Below are 23,955 nucleotides of genomic sequence, written 5' to 3'. Positions count from 1 at the left end.
CTTAGTGATAGACACGCATAATTGTCTCGTCAGCCCAAACGTGTCAGCTACCTAGCATAAAGAACATTCTAGAAGATTGTAACACAGCGAATAAGCTATTCTTGTAGGATATTCTATTGTTATCACTGACATCAACCAGTTCGTTATTAGGCAACTTTCATATCCATAGACTATACATTCCACATTCATGCCTTAGCAGCGACACGCACAGTGTATTGCCATACATATCCAAAGGAAGGTCACCGCCGGTAGAGATAACACTCTGGAGTCGCATCATAACAATAAAATATACTGTATTGCTATACACTGCGTTGAGTCTTCAATTTATTCATTCTATAGCAAAAAATTAAAACGACTTGTAAACATGAGTTATCATTATTAAACGAAAATGAAAAAACTCGAGTGGCCACGAAACCTGCGATACAATCGGAGCATCGATAGTTGAAGCCGCAAAGTTAGAGAGATCCTGTATGGCAACAAGTTGTTACGCAGTAGCATTTGTACAACAGCTGCGTGTATAAAGAAACAGCTTACCAGCAAATATCATATGCATGTATATTACAATGGTAGTTGGAGATGGTACAAATAAATCAAAACAGTGAGCGCCAAGTGAAGACAAAAAGGAATGCAAGTATTTAGGTGAATTAGAAAGGGCCACCATCTTCTCGAGTGTGCCATCCAATTTCTGTGTCTAAGCAGGACAAAGTGTCAACCGACATTGTTTAATCTTACAACCCTATCAGAGGACAAACTTGAAATATCAGTAGGAGGTTATAAATTGAGAGATGGACAGTAAACATTACCCATTATAGCTTTTCTACCAATTCCTGCTTAATTAAAAGCTATACAGATCAGAACATTGACAAAATGCTGATATGCATTTTAAAACAGTCTCTAAGTAGTTAGAGTGACAGGAAGGCAGAGCTCAAATGTCACTAACAGAGCCTTCAATGGGTTTATTGTAAAATCTTTGCTCTCTACCTCTGGTTTCCGAGAGGATACGAAGTACCAAGCAACCAATAGTATATGAAAGGCATGTGACAGATTAAACCTAGCCGTATTGCTAATATTGTTAAGGTACACGCAGATGCCAGAATCAGTCAGACTTCGTCGAATCAGGTGCTGCAGTAGTTTCTTCTTCGACTTCATAGTCTGTTGCCTGTTCTCCAGGTCGTAATAATTTCCCAACATGGTCATACTTTTCTAAAATGAACAAATAATTAGGTGCTGTAAATATGTCTACATGAGTCTGGCAGCAGACTAAATCTATGAAAACAGCTCCACAGAGTTTCGCCTTTTGGAAATTCTATTCATATACAATGTACATGTATCTGTAAATTCTATTCATATACAATGTACATGTATCTGTAAATTCTATTCATATACAATGTACATGTATCTGTAAATTCTATTCATATACAATGTACATGTATCTGTAAATTCTATCCATATACAATGTACATGTATCTGGTGTGTATTCATATACAATATACATGTACTGTATCTGGTGTATATTCATATACAATGTACATGTATCTGATGTATATTCATATACAATGTACATGTATCTGGTGTATATTCATATACAATGTACATGTATCTGATGTATATTCATATACAATGTACATGTATCTGGTGTATATTCATATACAATGTACATGTATCTGGTGTATATTCATATACAATGTACATGTATCTGGTGGTAAAAAGATTAAGAATGGTAGCTAAATTTTTAAAAAATTTATTTACTTTTTCATCTGGTACTGCTGGATCAATTTACGTTGTGATTGATCCAGCAGTACCAGCTGGATCAATCACAACCAAGTGGTTAAGTTGCAAAGAATGTTATACATGACAATTATAGGCTAAATTAGCATTGCATAAATGTATATTTTTAATTCTGATTACAGTACGTGCTCCTACAACGTATCCCTCCAATAGCGTAAACTCCAGCTAACGTAAACAATTCCATATAATGTCAAGTGTCAAGTTGGGGCAATTTCTCAAACTCGATTTGAATGGTAACATATCTCGCTGCGCTTGTGAAAACTAAGACGTATGTATAGTGCTATATCTAATATATATATATATATAGATGTTGTAGATTGTGTTGCATAAATGTATATATATATATATATATATATATATATATATATATATATATATATATATATATATATATATATATATATATATATATACAACTTCCATGCCATTTTAGCTCGTCGTGATAGATCGTCAGACATGTCGACAAAACAGAAAATAGGTAGCTGCGCAATTGTTCATAAATACTTAGAGGCGATCGATTGGTGCAGGTTTGACAGCATCGGTCTACCAATCTGAATGTCACGAGTTGGTGTGTTGTCAAAAATTATCGTTTATCCTAACCTTAACCCCTGAACAGCCTGAATACGGATAAATGACAAATAGGTAAACACGGCGCTTTTTATAACAAAATTATATTTTTGTTTTGCGTTATTGTAGACGTACAAAATCTTTGTTATTAGTTGTATTTTGCAGAATAGACTTTGCTGTCTAGAGAAAAATAAACAAATCGTTGTAAATAGAAGCCAAAGACGTGCGTTCCCCATCAACTTATTGTAAAACTACCGCAATCATAGTTTATAAAACCAGTGTAGGCCTAATTGATAGGAAGGAGAATACTGCAGTTGTAGAGCAGCAAACAAATTGTAAAGTTGTAGTTTTTTCTTCTTTTATGGCCAATAGGATGAGTTTGAAAAGATCTTGGAATGAATGAGGCAATTTACATGTAGGCCTATTTTACTGTTCGTATAACATAAAATCCCTATAACTTGAATGTTTTTGGAATGGATTATTTACGTTGTAGAAGCGTCTTCTGTACTTTGTATCAGATGACAATCGTCCCGTGACAATCGTCCCGTGACACCTGTCCCGTAACACCCATCCCATGACACCCGTCCCGTAACACCCATCCCGTAACACCCATCCCGCGACACCCATCCCGTGATACCCGTCCTGTGACAGCCATCCCGTGACACCCGTCCCGTGACACCCATCCCGTGACACCCGTCCCGTGATACCCGTCCCGAGACACCCGTCCCGTGACACCCGTCCCGTGATACCCGTCCCGTGACACCTGTCCCGTGATACCCGTCATATGATACCCGTAACAAAATCTTTTACCATTTAAATATGTTGAATGCAACCAAAATATTGAATCAAAAATTAATTGAATCAAAGCATAGCTAAACTATTTATAAACCAACAGGCTAATAGAAAATAGCATTTTAAGTAGATGCTGGCCAATATCATGACAATTCGATTGTTACACATAACAATTGAGTCTATTGATTCGCTAATAAGCGATTGCACCTTACAAGCCTGAAATACGAGTTTTAATGCAGTGAAAAAGCTAGCATAACTAAAATGAGCATCTTGTGTAACGTCAAACAAAAATTCAATATACCGAAGAGGAACTCAGCTTGGGGTACCATTCACCGGCAGTTGGTGTTCTCTTTATTATTAAATATGGTAACTTATACATTTGCAAATTTATACCATATTATTTGATAGAACCATTGCCATTATCTAAACTCGCCCATCTAAACTCTAAGCACCGCCCATAGGAGAGAGCAGAATACAGGCGGCGTTAGCTTCACCCGTAAAAGGATTAACTTTAGGGGGAAAGGAAAGGGTTCAAATAGGGATTTACAGTATTTAGCTATCTACGAGACATGATGGCAGAGAGACTATAGTCAGGTTTGCTCATGATATCTACATATGTGAACAATGATTGGTCACCTGCCCTCCTTTACCTCTACTGCTCTGCCTTCGATCCATTTTCATAACCAGTCGATGTTTAGTAGACAGAGAAACACAGGAAATTTCAAAAGTGGTAAGACATCGGAACTCTTTATTAATATGTTTTTTATGCTTAAAATTGATCTTAAATTAGCAGATAAAAAGTGGTACTGCTGACGAAAATGCCATTGGTTGACATCACTGTCAAATTTGATGAGAAACTAGTGAGAACGTTTGACGACCTTCTAAAGGGGTGGTCACACAAGCGTCGAACCGAACTAAATGACGCAAAACGACGTCACTGTCAGCTGTAAAAAGTTCGGCCGAAGACATTTCTGGCCGAAACGAACCATTTCGGTCCTGCTCGAAATTTCGTGGCCGAACCCTTGCTCTTATTGGCTGGTTAAAATTCTAGCGAGCACGCGTCACATTTTTCCTTACATGCGTGCGAGCAAAGTTTAAAAAGAAATGAGACGATAGTTTTATTTCGTTAAATAAACAACATGAAGCAATTTACGACAAGGTTCACCTGGACTTGTGATTGTGTTGCATAAATGTAAGATGTTGCACTTAAAGTTTTGCATAAATGTAAGAAAATTGTTGCGATTTTCTTTCGTGTAGAATATAAGTAATGTGTCATATTCATCCTGATGAAGTGTCGTTGACTGATTTATTTATGTAAAACCACAGTACTATGATAAAGACTGTTTTTGTTTGTTATGTACCCAGCATAGAAAAACATTCAAGTTAATAAAAAATATAATTATGTTGATGGGAAGGGTTGCCAAAATCTTTGCATCGAGTGATTTATTTTGAGCAGCTGAACGATCTTCTAATAAATTTGCTGTGTAATTATAATTTATAATTGTTCCTCAAAGTTTTTTGTTTACAATAGAAATACTTAACTGAAATACATAAAAACTACCAATGAAACAGTGTCCTGTCTCTATACGTATGGTATCTAGGAAGTGAAGTGACTTCGGATGCCGTGTGACATGTGCCACGAACCGAACCAGCCTCCGAACCGATCCTACGTTGGTTCGGCGCTCGTGTGACTACGCCTTAATGCTCCACCAATTACACAATTGTGCGTGTCTAAGTCCCAATGATTTACCAACAATGCTTCATTCAAATGTCATTCCAAATGAAGCAGGCCTTTTTAGTGCTGTTTCCTATTTATAAATATCTGGCATTTACTGTTTGTTTATTTTTAAAAGTTGCATGATCAACAACAACAAAACGGCAAAGATACAATAAATATTTATATCCATTAGAACGTGCTCAACTCTCATTCCAAATCTCAGCGATAGACCCGCATGATTGTCTCGTCCACATAAACGTGTCAGCGCTAGAGCGTAAAGAACATTCTAGACAATTGTAACAAGACGGGTAACAAGATAGTAACAATTAAAAGGGCAAAGTCCTAATCCAAGATATGCCCTATCTCAGTGCAAAAGCCAAAAGCCGCCATACAACAAACAAAGAATCAATGCTAATAGCGCTTGTCCCAATAAGTACAAAGACTGTCCCAAGTTGATAGTTCCTCCCTTTAAACCATAACTGTCAAGTACAACTTTTATCGTATTTGCTAGGTAAATCAGACAGGCTGATTCCGATTTTGTACTAAAAAAAGATTGGTCCACTAACTTTCAGAGTAATGAGGGCTTTTTACGTTTTAATATCGGTCTCGAAAACAACACGTTCGGCACAAGCTCCGCCCATAAATACGTGCCGTAACCTAGATTTTTAGGAACAGCAGTTAAGTAGGGATGTTTAGACCGATTTAGAGTAATAGAGATGGGTGTTTTAAAATCCATTATTATCTAAACTCAGCCTTAAAAATAATCTCTGTCTTTTCTGAAAGGTAGATAAGCTATTTAACACTGCATATTTAAAAATGAGCTCAAAAAAGCGCGTTAACAACGCTAGCTTGTGATAAAACCACGCTTTTTGAGCTCATTTTTCTCGGCGTTCAGCCTATTTAAACATCATGTAACAAGCTACGAGCAATTTTAAATAGTTTATATACCTTTCATAAAAGACAGATTATTTTAAAGGCTGGATTTAGATAATAATGGGCTTTAAGACACCCATCTCTATTATTCTGAATCGGACTAAACATTCCTAACTTCCGTTCCTGAAGAAGCTGGGTTTCGTCACATATTTATGGGCGTAGCTTATAATGCCGATCGTGTTGTTTTCGAGACGGATATTGAAACGCTTTAAAAAAGCCTTAATGACTTTGAAGGTTAGTGAACCAATCATTATTTTGAGTACAAAATCAAAATCAGCTTGTCTGATTTACCTAAAAAATACGATTTAAGTTGTACGTGACCGTTATGGTTTAAGCCTGGTTCCCATATAGGCCGCAAGCACCGGTGGCAGGTGGCAGGGTCACAGAACTATTGGTGGTAAAATGTGAGCCTACACATCGTGTACCGCTGGTAGTTGCCAGCAGTCAACGCAAGAGTTCAGCGCTGTTCAACTTTCGCAAGGGGTCGCAGGCAAAGCCTTCTCAAAATGCACTGACAGGCGAAGGTCAGCACTTTCGAAATGGCATTGCAAGCGGCAATTTTTATGCAATAATCAGCTACACAGTTCTATGTAAACATAAGCCAGTCGAGCCTAGCGCCGCAAGTGTTTTGCTGCGCAAGATTACTGACAGGGTCTTGCAGCCTTTATGTGATCCAGGCTTTAGGTGGCTTCAGGTCACTTCTGTTCAAATTGTAACACACGTGTGACATGTGCATGCCTCAACTATTACACAAAAGTGGCAACTAGCATCGGGTCTCATGGAAAAGGCTTTAAGCATAACGCGTAAGTCTAGTAAGAAATGCATTGCGCAGAGGAGACCCCTTTAGTTGACATCTACACAGGCAAAAAACTCAGTTGTAAACTTGGCATCTTCCTAAACGAGTCCTTAAAAAGGCCTGAAAGATAGAATTGACATGTACAGTCAAACCTAGACATAAGAATTAATTTGGTTGAATAACTACTTCATATGTCAAAACCGTTGTACATTGGAGCAACGATTCTTATAAGAAAACATCATATCTCATTCAAGTCGTTCCACCGACAAAAAAAACTTAATGCTTCAGATAATTACAACTAGCACTAAAACAAATGCAGCACATAAAACTATGAAAAAATTTAATGCAAAAAGTGATTGATAAAAATTCTAAATTATACAGAAAAAACTAATTAATTCAAGAAAGAGTCAAAAACAAGAAGTTTTCAGTGCAATGTTGCCTTTGGGCTAAAGACAGATCAGTTACGATGTAGCCTTTGGGGTAAAGACGGATCAGTTATGGTGTAGCCTTTGCGCTAAAGACAGATCAGTTACGGTGTAGCCTTTGGGCTAAAGACAGATCTGTTACAGTGTAGCCTTTGTGCTAAAGACAGATCAGTTACGATGTAGCCTTTCGGCCAATGACAGATTTGTTACAGTGTTGCCTTTGCGCTAAAGACAGATAAGTTACGGTGTTGCCTTTGCGCTAAAGACAGATAAGTTACGGTGTAGCCTTTGGACTCTAAGACAGATCAGTTACGGTGTAGCCTTTGGACTCTGAAGACAGATTTGTTACGGGGTTGCCTTTGAGATATGAGAAATTGTGATGGAGAAACAGATCTGAGCTAATTGGCCTACTTACATTTTAGATATTACCACGACTATAGTATGTACTGTTTTATATACAAGTCATCATATTTATAATTACGAGTTCAAATTTAGTATGATACAATCTTTTTTACCGAACCTACAACCGTAGCTGCAGACAGATAGAGCGACACGACTCTTATTATGGTAAAGATTTTGTCTTACCACGAACAGTCTTTCCAATGTTAGCTTTTTCTGGCTTTGTGTTCTTCACATGACTTCCTCCCTATGATAAGCACTAGAGAGAATTTTTTTAAAATGTTGATCAAAAGTTAATGTTCCCTATGAGGCTATGATTGTCGTGTTATTCTAAAAAAATCATTTCCCTCCTTTTTTCACAACGACTCACACTAGTCCTCCTGCACGTCACTTTTTAAATCTAAAAATGAAAGGTAATTATTGTTTAACATTACTCGAGTGAGATGGAATCTAACTATCTAACAGATTGCTGTATACGTACGTATCTACCAATTTACAAAAATGTAATGTCTCGAGAAACTTTAGAATCCTATGTCGGAAATTGCACCGTATGTTGAGACAAATACTTTGAATGTTGGGAATTACACCGTATGTTGAGACAAATACTTCGTATGTTGGGAATTACATCATACGTTGAGACAAATACTCCCTACAATTCTACATCATATGCTAAACATTCACATGTAGACGTGATCGCAAGTTGAGGTGTCATTACATGTGCCTGAGTCAGCTATAGATGATAGGTACATGCTAGGCTACCAAGTTTTCAGTCATTTTTTCAACATAAAATATTGTATGAAGTCTAGCAGCTCTTGATGAGTGCTTTGTCATACAAAAAATCATCATTAAACTTCTTCAGTGAAACATTTCACAAGATAACTAAATAACGTATTTCATTTATGACAAAAGTACCAGATTGTATCACCCAGCCCATTTCTACTAACAGGTTTGGTTAGAATTTTTCAACTTATTATGTTCTAGATATTAAAATCTGGCCGGCCAGAACACAAGTCACACCATGCCATTTGTATCACTGAACTAGTGCAGTAAAACATCCCGTAATACCTAAAATATTACCCGATGTTAGCGACACTGACAGTGTTCAATGCTAACTAATAGTTTCGGTTTTTAAAATGCATTATGCAGGGTAAATTCAACCAAAAATAAATAAATGTAGCAACAAAAAGATTTGGTTAGCTATTCACAACATATTACCAAAAATGACCCTTCCTCACTCGATATAGGTTTAAAATTCAGTAGGCTTATTCAGGAAGTTATAAAAATGATCGCGCAGACAATTTGTTTTTCTACCAGCCTCCATTGACTGTTCCTGTTCCATAATAAATCCTATTACTTAATGGTTAAGGTAAACAAATCACGCATTGAGACGGCTCTTTCAAACAGGTGAATCACTTGCCAGATAATATGAAAAATTTGATGACAAATGTAGCATCCCAACACTTTCCACTGTAACATGGTCGTATGTAATGGTGCATTGCAAACAAAATATTTGTTGTGCAACAAGCCATAGTTAGTACCAGTCACAGTAGAGGGTTATGCATATGCGAAGCCAAGCAGGGCATCACAGGTATATAGTTCAATAAATATAAGGTCATGCTAACGGCTGTCGCACCACTTAGCTGTTGTTCCCACTCTCTCACTCGCTCCATCTGCTCGCTGTCGAGGTCTTGAAGGTCATCATATTCCTCTCGAATAACATCCTCACTCACGGAAAACATGGCAAGTCCTCGAGAGGCATCTCTGCCAGCAAAGACACTATACGGTCCATCTATAAGATAAGCGATAGCAGGTTATAGAAAATAGATAACTATATATTTGTAGTGTAAAGCTCCAGGATTTGACATTTCACGCATCATTTCGAAGGATGACGATGAAAGACTAACGTGACCTTTAGAAATGGTGTACATAGACAGAAATAATATACAATTAGATAAAATTGATTGGGAAGAATAAGCCTACAGTAAAACTTTGACATACATGTGTATAATACAATCCTCTTAACACTGGAGTTCTATAATACTATGCAGGGTTTGAATTTATAAGTTGAGTTTCATTTTCACTCCAACTTAATTATGACATTCAAAGGTTCTTGAAATCGCACCACAATTTTGTCCACAAAAATACTGATTTAGAAAATAAAAATATATAAATTAATCAAAAATAAATAAGCGCACTTATTATAAAATTCACCTAATCTAAATAAGAGTAAGCTAGGCTAGACATCTCCATCATCCTCTTATGTATCATCCATTCCCTGCGCGAGGAAGCCTACAAGTTCATGTCTTGAATAAAATGCAAAAATAAAAACCTTTGTTATTGATACCGTATTTATTAATTCATGTGTGCAATTATACTATAGAGTCATTTTATTGTCATGCGTAATGAACTATCTGCCGTATTTATTAGGCTTTTAATTATGAAAGCGATGAAACTAATTAAGATGCATGAGAATGTTTTACCTGGCACTTTGCAGCGTCAACAAAGACACCAAGAAGTTCTCAGAGCTAATTAAATTCAAAATGTACAGGTATATTCATGAAATATAAACTCTAATTGGAACTGGAGAGTGAGTAGAATTATAATGTGACAGACTACCAGCCTTCAGAGACCAGCACATAAACATTCATCTGAAGCAATCGTGATTTATTCTCAGTTTATGTGTATTGAGATAGCTATAGTTCTACAACAAAACTAGCCTCAAACCGCACGGGTTCATCGATCCATGCAGTTTGAGCAATTAATTGACTAAAAGCAAAATTTACAAAAAATACAAGAATATTGGCTTCAACGTACGAAGGTGTTAGCATATGAAAACAATATAAGTACAAATTACTTTCACACATTAAGGTTTAACTCTGTAGCAGCTAGCAAATAAATATAAGTGCATTAACAACAGACAGGCTAAAAAAGTCAAGCTAACCACTGGAAATCATTGGCTGCAATTTGTTAAGGAAATATTATCGTCAACATAGTTTCAACATCGTCAACCGGTTTATCGTCAACATAAAGGCCATGCCGTTTACACTTTTTCAAATAATTTAAATATGCATTACATGGGTGTTTATTAGCACCACCAATTAAGAATTGACTACTGGCTGATTATGCTAACAAGCTGATGTTTCAAATTATTGAATACTGTGTATTTACTAGGAAACATATTTGAACTTTTGTCTATATTAAAAACTGCTAGAAAGTGTCTTTTGAAACACATAGTAGCTGCAGTAACCAACTGCTATCCAGCGTTACATGACACCCCACATAATGTGACTATATGATAACACATAGTATCAGTCAATCAACTGCTGTCCAGCGTTACATGACACTCCACATAATGTGACTATATGATAACACATAGTATCAGTCAATCAACTGCTGTCCAGCGTTACATGACACCCCACATAATGTGACTATATGATAATACATAGTATCAGTCAATCAACTGCTGTCCAGTGTTACATGACACCCTACATAATGTGACCATATGATAACACATAGTATCAGTCAATCAACTGCTATCCAGCGTTACATGACACTCCACATAACGTGACTATATGATAATACATAGTATCAGTCAATCAACTGCTGTCCAGCGTTACATGACACTCCACATAATGTGACTATATGATAATACAGTATCAGTCAATCAACTGCTGTCCAGCGTTACATGACACCCCACATAATGTGACTATATAATAACACATAGTATCAGTCAATCAACTGCTGTCCAGCGTTACATGACACTCCACATAATGTGACTATATGATAATACATAGTATCAGTCAATCAACTGCTGTCCAGCGTTACATGACACTCCACATAATGTGACTATATGATAACACATAGTATCAGTCAATCAACTGCTATCCAGTGTTACATGACACCCCACATAATGTGACTATATGATAATACACAGAATCAGTCAATCAACTGCTGTCCAGTGTTACATGACACCCCACATAATGTGACCATATGATAATACATAGTATCAGTCAATCAACTGCTATCCAGCGTTACATGACACTCCACATAATGTGACTATATGATAATACATTGTATCAGTCAATCAACTGCTATCCAGCGTTACATGACACTCCACATAATGTGACTATATAACACATAGTATCAGTCAATCAACTGCTATCCAGCTTTACATGACACTCCACATAATGTGACTATATGATAATACATAGTATCAGTCAATCAACTGCTATCCAGCTTTACATGACACCCCACATAATGTGACTATATGATAATACATAGTATCAGTCAATCAACTGCTATCCAGCGTTACATGACACTCCACATAATGTGACTATATGATGCTACATAGTATCAGTCAATCAACTGCTATCCAGCGTTACATGACACTCCACATAATGTGACTATATAACACATAGTATCAGTCAATCAACTGCTATCCAGCTTTACATGACACTCCACATAATGTGACTATATGATAATACATAGTATCAGTCAATCAACTGCTATCCAGCTTTACATGACACCCCACATAATGTGACTATATGATAATACATAGTATCAGTCAATCAACTGCTATCCAGCGTTACATGACACTCCACATAATGTGACTATATGATGCTATAGACAAGTTACCGTATGTTGAACTGTCAACCTTAGAAGAATGCTAAATAACAGCTCAGAAACTAACGAATGCTAAAAACTACTCATTAGAAATCAGCTAAACCAAGTTTATTAAAAGTGAATTACAAAACATTTTTCATTTCTTGTACTGAAAAAGTTAAAATTTATTTACGATACAATTATGTCTATTTTAATTGATAGTAATGTTTTCGAAAAACCATACCTTTCAATATTACTGAAGAATGGTCGTAACACAAAACAATATGTAAATTACACGGTTGAAAAAAAATCATGAACTTTGTTGTAAAAAAGTCAAAAAAAATCAGATTGTTTTGATTTGAATCGATTTTCTTAATAAAATTGATTTTTTGCATTCACTATTTGCTCAAGTAAATCGTTTATGTACTGCACTGCACATCAGCATGCTGGTGAACCCACTTTTAAGTATCCGTCACTTTAATGACGGTTAATGAGTGGCATTTAATTAGACAAATTCTTATGTTTCTTGCAGTCAACAGTCATATAAAATTATACTATGCCAACTATATTCTGTTAGTGGAATAGAGCTACTAGCAGCTGCAGACAGAGTAAAAATGAGCTCCGACTACATAAAAAGACACTATGAAATATTCAACCTTTTCACTGCCATAGACACATTATTGCGACTTTCCCAGCAATTGCGTATTAACTTAATTTATTATTTGGTCAAAACATAACCAATGATCTTTAGGACTGTTATGGTATTGACAGTGTTGTCCGAAGAATTCTCTATAAAATTAGCCTGAAATAACAAAGCCATTTAAAATTTTCGTTTGTGAGCCAACCTAAAAACGAACATTTTTTGTGTAAGCTTTGTAAGTACCTCCAAATTAGAAAGAAGATAATTACTTATGTTGATGACACTATAGCCAATTCAGATTTAGATTTTTGTGATTATATAGATAATTAAAGTAGCAGCACCGACTCTGATGATGATGAAATTAATAATTTTGTAAGAGTAAAGGTCCAAACACACTATGGGATTTTATCATGAGCGTAATGAGGGGGCGGAGATATCGCTGGCGTGTGCCCAAACACACTTGAGCGATTCACTAGCAAACAATATAATGGGCACGCTCACAAACTGCCAATAAAATTCCGTATCATTAGTTTCTTCTGAGTTGTTAATAAATTTAGGTAAGTCAAAATGGCGCCATCTAGGCAACAACGTAAACAACTTCCGCTTTTGTTATTAAACCTACATCACTTTCACGGATTGTACACTGCCTACACTACAAGAAGACATAAGAAAAAACAATTATTGTATTTTTAACTGTAATATTTAACGATTTTTATATATATTTTATTTTGCAGTAGTTTTTTATATTTAATATATTAAATATCTACCATTCTCAAGATGGTCAACTCGCGCAATGGTCGACTTCAAATGTTAGTTTTCAACTCGGATTTTTTGTAATTTTTGTTTGTTATGGCGTACAGGACTGGGAGTGCTTTTATTAAATTTATGAACAAGTTAGTGTTCGTTCTGAAGATGTTTCAATCGTAACAAAATAGCAAATTGTCGCTGCTGTACGTTGGTGAACATCGATAAGAAATAATTACCCGCCATAAAATTGCATTCTGGTAAAAACCAACCAATCGAAATGCATCTCGCGAGAGATAAAGTTGTGTAGAGAAAGTCTCGCGTTATCGCTCTGCATGAGCACACTGAGTGAGTTCTAGCACAGATTAGCGCCACGCAGCGCGATATCGCTCTAAATATCACCTGTGTGTTTTCACCTAAAAGAACATTGTAGAGGATCGTTTGAGCTTCGTAGCGATCGTAGCTTCACATAGCTTTAGCAATGCACAAAGTATAGATACATTGAATTTTGGGCATAGCACTATTTGTTAATATGTTAGCAAAATAAAATATATAACAAAACTGCTGTAGAGATTTATGTTTAAAGTTGAAAAAATTGTATACATATCATGAAGCAAAATTGGCAATTCACAGTAAAATGGCTGGCAGTAGGCCGATAGCTAAATTTATACATGGACGGCAGTGAAAGGGTTAAGAACGTTCTTCCTTGGTTTGATCGATGGGATTGATCCCGTGAAATATAAATACTAGCTTGCTGGCTTTTCAGTTCCTAGAAGTTTCTCATTTTTGAATGAATAAAACCAAATGTGTAGAATACTCTTTCAATGCTTGCACAAGAGACGATTGCAGTAAAGAGTTTGATGTCCACTTGTCATTTATTAAACTGAGTAGTGAGGAAGAGCTGTAACAGTAATAGTCACCACCTCACAGTTAATCCTGCTTGTATGGTTCACTAAATAAACTCATAGGTCATAAGGCCTTCGCTAATTCATGATAGAGGAGTGTTTATGGACTTGTTACACACATTAAACAAGTTTGTTATCCAAGAAACACTGATATAGTCAATCAAATATACTCATGTAAGTTGTAACGAGCTTGCATTGAAAATTATCTCTAAGAATGGTTCATCAACCAATAGAATTAGTATATACAAGTGAGACTTGCAATACACAAATGGCTAGACGAAACAAGTAAATTTGGTATCAAACCTTCCTCCAGTTGATCGACATGAGCAAGTTAGTCAGCTACTACATACCACTATAAAAACAACCAACGAATCATAACTCAAAATCCACTGACATCGCACCTTAAATATAGCCATGGGATTATGGGATCTTACGGGATTTAAGAAGTTATGGCCTAAAAGTGAAAGCTGGGGTAGAATACTCAGAATCCTCTGACAGCAGGTTTCAATGTTGCAAATTCACTGGTAGGATATAATAGGGGTCTCTCCATGCAGTCTAATTCAGACTTCAATGATGATGGGCTGCTGTAGAAAAACACTTTACAGACTAGTGTCCAGTAGGAGAGTTCTAGAAGCCAGCGCTCATCAAAATAACCATTATCTCGTGGGTGCATTTTAAAAAACATACCCTAAATTGAATGCCAAAGATCTGCAGAAACAATCATAAGCCTCAGAGGTGCTGTTCACCAAGAAGTGATATTATTATTGTATCGCTAAAGCTGATATGAACAGCAGTAGCATATCAAAAGAGTTTTTACTAGCGTAAGTTGACAGGAGTAAATTTAATGCCATAAATAATACGTATCCCTGTACTTGACAATTAAATTACACCACACAAAAAAATTTATAGACGTATTTGAATATATTAGAGGCTATTGAGCTGATGATAATTACTGTAGAGCAAGGCAAGTACACTTTACAAACACCAGCAGCGTTCTGTAATTGTAGCATCCATAATACTTGTAGATAAAACAGCGGATGGCAAATGTTTTAATTAAAGTTTTTATAAAAGTCATAAAAGAATGAATAACTGCATACAAAGAATAGCTTCATGCATTTCACGAAATGATGATGTGTTTTTTAAAATAATCTATATATGGAGTAGGATGAATTTGAAAACTCTTCTGTCACTAAATCCATCAGCAATGAACCCAGCGAATAATCAAATTATATTGTGACTCTTTAAACTTCCTCCCTAGCAACATCTCATTTACAAATAATTACGAATTCAACTCAACGAATTCAAGCACAAATATCAGCAAATAATTTTTGTGAAAAAAATTATATAACTACAAGCAACTAGGTGAGGAAGAAGCAAAGATAAGATAGGAAAACAATTTGACACTAGTTCTTAAGTGAAACAAAAATCAGCAAGTTGCCCTAAAGGTTTGAGTGATGGAAAAATATATAAAAAGAAACAAGCTTTTCCATCAACCCACATTTATACATTCTACCGGCTTTTAAAAAGCTATAGATAAGCATGTAGGTAGAAAAGGTGTAGCGCTACGCAATAACACATTTAATATAGTAGGCCTAACCATACAGGTGAGCTCTTAGTCATGAAATGAGAGCATGTTTCACAAGGGACATCCATAAAATTTCTCTGCGGATTGATGGTCAACGGGGCTTGTCTAAATTCTCTTCCCGCATACACCAGTTAGCTATCCTACAGTAGTTGCACGCCCTTGCAACAAAACTAACACGTATAATCTTTGATAGCATTGTGCTAAGCTTACCAATGTGCTAAGCTTACCAAAAAATATGTGCGCTAAACACTTAGTCGGTCTTTTCAGACTTTTGTAGCGTAGCTAAATGTTGATATGCGTACTTAAATATTTAATCTCTGTGTTTAGCAAGAAATCTTTAAAGCAAACTAATGCCCCAAAGTTTTATCTTGTAGTTGTCAAACCATTGGTCTCTTCACTAGTAGCACAATGATAGATAATCAAACTTTGCGCTTTTCACTAAATTTGCAGAATTTGGTAGGATAATGTGAATTGCTGACATTATTTTGTGACTAAGTAGGTGATTGCAAAACAGTTTGCAGTGTTTTCAAGACATATTTTTAACAAGCATTAAACTGAGTTATCCAAAGACATGATAGATAACTAATATATAACCGTATTAATAGATATATGCATTGTGAAATACAAAATTAAGAAAAGGTGTAGCTGATATAGCAATACTGCTCAGTGCTAAACAAATTAAAAAGGAAATCTTCCAAGTGGTTATTAAAACATAACCAATCACTAATGTTTAAGGAATTGTTCTAGTTGTTCGTATTATCTGAAACTTTACTGGAGAAATTTCCCAATTAGCTAATAAATCAGCTAGGATGCTATTTATTTTTGCTGTATTTTATGTATAATTTCATTATATCTAAGATTAACGAGTTCTTGTGGAATAGCTAATTTCTGAATTTTATGAATATATAAAAGTTGACATATTGAGAACTAAATTGCAACTTTTGAGCAAGATTAATGAGAAAACAGCAATGTCAAGTACATCTTGTTAGTTCAGAGCAGAATTTCTAACGACAAATGATAACATGTGCATAAAGATGCCTAACGGCGTACACCATACAATCAGACCTGCCAACCCAAGAGTGGGGCAATGCGTGAGATTTGGTTTTGGGGCAGTTGATGTATCAATGATAGTATATATAAAGTTGTGGAAATTGGGGCAAAAATCTCACGCATTTTCATTTTTTCTTTGGGGTGATTGCGTGAGTCTCACGCTCAATGCGTGAGAGTTGGCAGGTATGCATACAATACTGGCACGTGCATAAATATGCCCATATACAATATAATGCCTATCAATCAATATAACCTCGTTTCTTCTTTTCATCATTTTGGACATTGTTGTATCTTTGTAAATATTCGCTATAGCCTTAGTTCTTACGTATTGTAGCTAGTCGCTGTTTGCCGACAACATCATTTATTCACATAGCTTTGGATATTAGCCTAGACATTTATTACAGTTATCAACGTAGCCTTTGATCGTCATTTTACTCTACATATTATTAGAAGCATCATCGGACATTTAATTAATAAATAAGAAACGCAGAATAGCAGCACCGCAGAGTCGGACATCTTGTAGAAATGGACTTGTAATGTAGAACCACGTTTTTAAAGCTAACTGTCCCTTTTTGGCTGGCCAGCCCATATTTGTCCCTAATCGATAGTACTACACAATAATACGTCAGGATCGTCTGGTGCTAAAACACATGCTAACAGGTAATTGTCTATATTGAGTTAAAAGCTACCAATTCAACAATTGGATTTAAATAATAGAATCTAATAAGTACTTGGAAATACAACATGGTGGCAGCGAGGTGTGCCTACGCCTAGAAGGAAAGACTCTCGTTATAATAATATTAACTACAGACGTATTGGTTGAGTTATTTGTCAACTAGAGCTGCTGCTCCTCGCATATTTGTTTCTGTTTTGCTTGGCTGTTGTTTGTGAAAACCACAATGGAAGGTTTGAAACCGCCTGGTGAGCTGTCGTTCGAGGGCAATGTGTCGGAAAACTGGAGAAGATGGAGAAGAAGTTTTGAGAACTATTTACGTGCTGTGGACATTGTGCGTGAGCCTGTTGAGGATGGCGAAGCGCCGCCAGCAGGCAATGCAGCTATTATGAGAAGGCAACTGGCAATATTTCTTCATACAGCAGGGGAGGAAGCTTATGAAATTTACAGTCAATTTGATTTTGAAAATGAAGATGATCGTGATGATCTAGACATAGTAATTGACCATTTTGAAATGTACTGTAATCCTCGTCGCAACATACTGTATGAATGGTATGTGTTGTGGTCCATGATTCAGAAAGAGGGTGAGCCAATAGATAGCTTTGTTAAGAGGCTCAAAACACAGGCAACCAAATGTGAATTTGGAAATTTAAGGGACAGAATGCTTCTGTGTAGAATTGTATTTGGAATTTCATCAGATAAACTTAAAGAACGTATGCTCCGTGACAATCAGATGACACTAGAACGGGCTATGAATGACATTAGAGCTTCAGAAGCTACACTAACACAGCTGAATGAGATAGCAGGGGGAAGCAAAGCTATTAATGTTGCATCCATGAAGGAACAATCAGCTTTTAAACCGAAAGACACTCCGCAGGATTCAAAGAAGTCTGTGGCTGCTGTCAGTAATCAACCCAGCCACACGGTTAAAAAGGTGAAAGATTGTAGGTTCTGTGGCTATGATCATGCAAGAGGCAAATGCCCAGCCTACGGACAGACCTGCAAGAAGTGTGGCAAGAAGAACCATTTTGCTCGCCGATGTATGTCTACAGATCTTAGAGCTGTCGAGGCTCAGTCACAGGAAGACAGCACTCAGTCCTGTATGCACTCACTGTTTCTGGGGAATGTTGGTTCATCAACTGGCGATGATGAGACTTCCTGGAATGTTGAGCTAAATCTTAGGCATGAAAGTAGGTCAAAGAAAGTCACTTTCAAAGTAGATACTGGGGCTGAGGCCAATATCGTCAACCTAAGTGTCGTCAAATCCTTAAAAGCCAAAATATCTGCTCCTAAAGCACGCCTAACGGGTTACGGCAATGCCAAAATTGAAAACCTCGGACGAGTAATGCTTAGTCTGAAGCTTAACTCCAATGAACACCTTCTCCAATTTGAAGTAGTGAATGATCATCTCCCAGCCTTACTTGGACTTAAGTCTTGTGTTGCGCTAGGTATTGTCAGCAGAATTGACAACCTAGCTGCTACGTCCATCCTGGATGAGTTTCCGTCGGTCTTCGAGGGTATAGGATGTTTCAAAGATGAGCACGTCATTCAGACAGACCCTACGGTGAAACCAATTGTTCATGCAGCAAGGCGCATTCCCCTCAGTGTAATGGACAAAGTAAAAGCAGAATTAGCCAGTATGGAACAGGCAGATATTATAGCTAAGGTTGACAAACCGACTGAATGGGTAAACAGCATGGTCGTAGTTGAGAAGAAAAATGGAGACATTCGTATCTGCTTGGATCCCAGAGATTTGAATAGGGCCATCAAAAGAGAACATCACCACATACCTACACTAGAAGATATAGCCCACAAGTTCAGTGGCAAGAAACACTTTAGCATAGTTGACATGAAACATGGCTACTGGCATGTCCCTCTGGAGGCCAACAGTAGCTATCTCACAACTTTCAATACACCTTTTGGTCGTTACAGATTTCTCAGACTCCCATTCGGCCTCCACTCATCTGCAGAAGTATTCGAGAAACGTGTAGAGCAAATATTCTGTGATTTGGATGTCTGCATATACTTTGATGATCTGATCGTGGCTGGCAAGGATCAAGCAGAACATGACGAAAACCTCAGAAGCGTGTTAGCTCGAGCTCGTGATTCCAATGTGAAGTTCAATAAAGACAAAATTCAGCTAAACAAGTCTGAGGTATCCTATCTGGGGCATACCGTGACGAAGGAAGGGATGAGGCCCGATCCTAAAAAGGTAGCAGCCATTCAGGAAATGCCTGAACCAACAGATGTCGCTGGTGTGCAAAGGTTGCTTGGTACTCTGAACTTCTTAAGGGGCTACATACCCAACATGTCTTCTCTTACCCAGCCTCTTAGAGTACTGTTGAATAAGGAATCAGCATGGTGCTGGGGTCCAGAGCAGAGAGCTGCTATATCTGCAATCAAGAAGCTTTTAACCAGTGAGCCTATACTTCGCTATTTTGATGCCGACAAATCAGTGGAACTTCAGGTAGATGCTTTTCAACACGGTTTAGGTGCTGTCCTTCTACAAGAGAAGATGCCTGTAGCATACGCCTCTAGGTCTCTGACCCCTGCTGAAGTCAATTATGCACAGATTGACAAGGAACTCTTGGCTATAGTATTTGGATGTGAACACTTCAATCACTACATATATGGAAGACCTGTCATCATTCAGACTGATCACAACCCTCTCACTGCTATCCTTAATAAACCACTGTACAAAGCCTCTCCCAGGCTTCAGAGACTAATGTTGAGACTTCAGCGCTATGACATAGCCGAGGTAAAATATGTTCCTGGAAAGCACTTATATCTTGCTGACACCCTGTCCCGTGCTTTCCTTAGAGACAATGATAGCGAATGTGCTGAGCTCGAGGGAGAAACAGTTGCCATGGTACACAGTCTTGAGATTACAAAGGATGAACAGTTGACGCTCAGCAAAGCATATCAGGATGACCAAACCATGCACCTGTTGAGACAGGCTATCTCTTGTGGCTGGAATTGGTCGTCGAGAAAGAAAGCCCCACCAGACTTGCAGCCTTACTGGGCTGTCAAAGATGAACTCCATGAGCATGACGGTTTTATATATGTTGGCGAAAGACTGGTAGTACCCCTTTCCCAACGTAAGCATGTACTTAAGCAGCTACACCGTGGCCACCTAGGGATGACGAAGTGTACTCAGAGGGCCAAGGCATGTGTTTTTTGGCCAGGACTCACTAATGATATATTCCAGACAGTAGCTAGCTGCTCAACATGTGCCAGATTTAGCAATCAGCAGACCAAAGAACCCCTTCAGCAACACGAAGTGCCCACACTTCCCTGGCTCCGTGTGGCTATGGATATCCTGGAATTCAAATCTCGTAGTTATTTAGTAGTTGTTGACTGCTACTCACACTTTCCCGAATTGAGACTCGCCAGCAGTAAGACGGCCTCTGAAGTGATCTCCGCACTCAAGTCAATGTTTGCAGTGCATGGTGTTCCCAAGACAATACTAGCTGACAACATGCCATTCAACAGCTATTTGATGCAGTCTTTTGCCAAAGACTGGGGTTTTGACATGGTAACGTCAAGCCCGCACTATCCAAAGAGCAACGGCCAGGCTGAGAGATACGTACAGACAATGAAAAAATTTCTACGTAAGTGTGAAGACTCAAAGGAAGACATCTATGCTTCACTGCTAGCCTACCGGGAGACTCCTTTCTCTGGCAGCTGTTACAGTCCTGCAGAGATGCTGTTCAACAGGTGTATCCGAAGCTGCCTCCCTCGTACAAGTGCTACTCTACAGGTTCAGCCACCCAGTGCTCCCGAGACATCCACAGTGTATCAACAGAAGCAGAAGCAATACTATGACCGGTCGGCCAGAGCCCTAAAACCTTTGACTGAGGGAGAGAGAGTGCTAGTGAGAACAGGACATGACCAGACCTGGGAACCTGGCACTATTGTTTCCAAGCATGACCTACCTCGCTCATACTGGGTGGACAATGGCAACAGTGTTGTACGTCGGAACCGTGTTCATTTGAAACCAAATCACACACCAAGAGAACCTCTGGATCTTCATGATGAGACCACCACGGAGAACAACCCAGATAGTCCCAACACAGCAAGTGATAAGGCGTCAGAGCCAGTCACACCGACTACGCCAACCCCCAGAGCTGCTAGAACTCCTACATCCTTCAGTCCCCGTACTCAGCGAGCACCCCGCTCAACTCGAGGTATTCTGCCTGGCAGATACCGAGACTATGACATGGCTTAACGCATTTGCGTTTATTCTCTGCCGACTCTAATGCTTTTAGAAGAGGAGGGATGTTGTATCTTTGTAAATATTCGCTATAGCCTTAGTTCTTACGTATTGTAGCTAGTCGCTGTTTGCCGACAACATCATTTATTCACATAGCTTTGGATATTAGCCTAGACATTTATTACAGTTATCAACGTAGCCTTTGATCGTCATTTTACTCTACATATTATTAGAAGCATCATCGGACATTTAATTAATAAATAAGAAACGCAGAATAGCAGCACCGCAGAGTCGGACATCTTGTAGAAATGGACTTGTAATGTAGAACCACGTTTTTAAAGCTAACTGTCCCTTTTTGGCTGGCCAGCCCATATTTGTCCCTAATCGATAGTACTACACAATAATACGCCAGGATCGTCTGGTGCTAAAACACATGCTAACAGGTAATTGTCTATATTGAGTTAAAAGCTACCAATTCAACAATTGGATTTAAATAATAGAATCTAATAAGTACTTGGAAATACAACAGACATAACTGCGTAATATTCAAAATTTTAAAAGCCTAAGCTAATAAAATACAGACGAGAACGTGAAAAAGAATTAAATCACTTGTATGTAAACGTCGTAATATCTAGTAGTCGTTGACATATCCTAAATGCAACATTTGTACATGTATATGTATTTTGTATCCTACAACGAACAGTGAACTGTTATAACCTATGCTTACTTGGGCCATAAAAGTTTTTTCCTCTAGTTACATCGAAAACGCGACCATTGACTGCCAGCAGCACACGTCCTTCAGCGCCAGTGCCGTCAAACTCTCTAAGCTGTTCCAGTGTGAAATCCTGCTTCTTCAGCTTTGCCAACGGTGGGTCGGGAGCCAAGCCAACGGGTGGTCGACGTCCACGAACAATTTTGTATACTAAAAACACAATCAAGCCCAGTAATCCAACATTTATAGGATTCGCCATCAATTCTGAAATAACTTTTTGTGCATTTTCCATTTTTTTTTCTCTTGCAGCTATCGACAAATGGCAATGCTACTAGGAAAAATGACCTTCACCTCGGCCAGTCGACGAATACGTTTCTAAACCGGCGTTCCTACGCGTATAAAACATGGTCATCAACGTAAATTTTCATATGACGATATTATGAATCGTTACTCGATGCTAGATGAGTGTACCGTGAACATAGAAAACTGAGGTTATTTATGCTATCTCGTCAACCGCAGGTTGACGAGATATAGCTTGGATCTTACGCTAAATTACACACGCCGAATAACGCAACTCCAACTTCCATTCCAACGCAGAAGCCAGCGTATATGTATTTTAGCTCAATCAATGATATACAGCCCCAATAGTGGCTGTATATCATTGGCTCAAATGAGTAAAACAGTCCACTCTAGCAAAATACGGTTATATGTTGCGATGATAATATTCCTATATATGTTGAAAGATTTAAAAAGCCATTGTCGATAAGCCACTGCCAGCTATTAATTTATTATCGGTACTTTCCCCTGTCTTATTCTGCAGTCACAACATTGTTGATGACGTTCTTCAGGATGCTCACCGATTCCATCATAGTTGTACGGGTACTTAACATATTTCGGCAGACTCTATCACTTGTGCAAAATTTTAAAACTTTCTCCATTTGTTTCAGAACTTTCATGAGAGCCCTTGCACCGTCGTCTATGCAGCTAATAACTACGTACTGAGATCACTTCCATTCTGTGTCTGATCTTCTCTCTCTTTACTTGAATGCCAGCTGTTGGACTTTTTTGTTAATTTTGTCATTTAGGCTTTTCACAATGAATCATGCCACATTACCCAGCTAGTTGACTGGCTCTCTTTTGTATTCCAACATAACATTTGGACTGCAGGCTGTTGCCACCTTCCCATCTGATATGCAAAGGACCAGTTCATATGCACTACTTTGTTTTTCAACTCTGTACTTTGTTTTTTTATCTTACTTTGTGCCAGTATTGTTCTTTTGATAGACCATTTTTTTACAGAATGTTGTCATGAGGACATTAGTACATTATTGTGCCTTGCCAAGTATTCTCTGGCTGCTAAGCATTTGCATCCGGATATCAAGTGCATCACACCTTCTGTAGCCTGCTCGCATAG

General features: G+C 37.8%; 1 protein-coding gene across 1 annotated transcript; it reads right to left on the bottom strand.

Moving 5' to 3' along the window:
• Nucleotides 1-329: 329 nt before the first annotated feature.
• Nucleotides 330-22,877, bottom strand: LOC137405856 (membrane-associated progesterone receptor component 1-like). The gene is made up of 3 exons (XM_068092283.1): nt 22,557-22,877; nt 9,051-9,206; nt 330-1,203 (listed from the first exon to the last, which is right to left on the bottom strand). Exons 1-3 carry the CDS (start codon nt 22,831-22,833, stop codon nt 1,097-1,099), a joined length of 540 nt encoding a protein of 179 aa, XP_067948384.1. The 5' UTR covers nt 22,834-22,877; the 3' UTR covers nt 330-1,096.
• Between the last annotated feature and the right edge of the window lie 1,078 nt (nt 22,878-23,955).

The sequence above is a fragment of the Watersipora subatra genome, chromosome 10 (assembly GCF_963576615.1).
Source record: "Watersipora subatra chromosome 10, tzWatSuba1.1, whole genome shotgun sequence".
In the NCBI taxonomy this organism is placed as follows: Eukaryota; Metazoa; Bryozoa; class Gymnolaemata; order Cheilostomatida; family Watersiporidae; genus Watersipora; species Watersipora subatra.
Note: the sequence above shows the minus strand (reverse complement) of the source record. Positions and strands in the feature narration are given on the sequence as shown.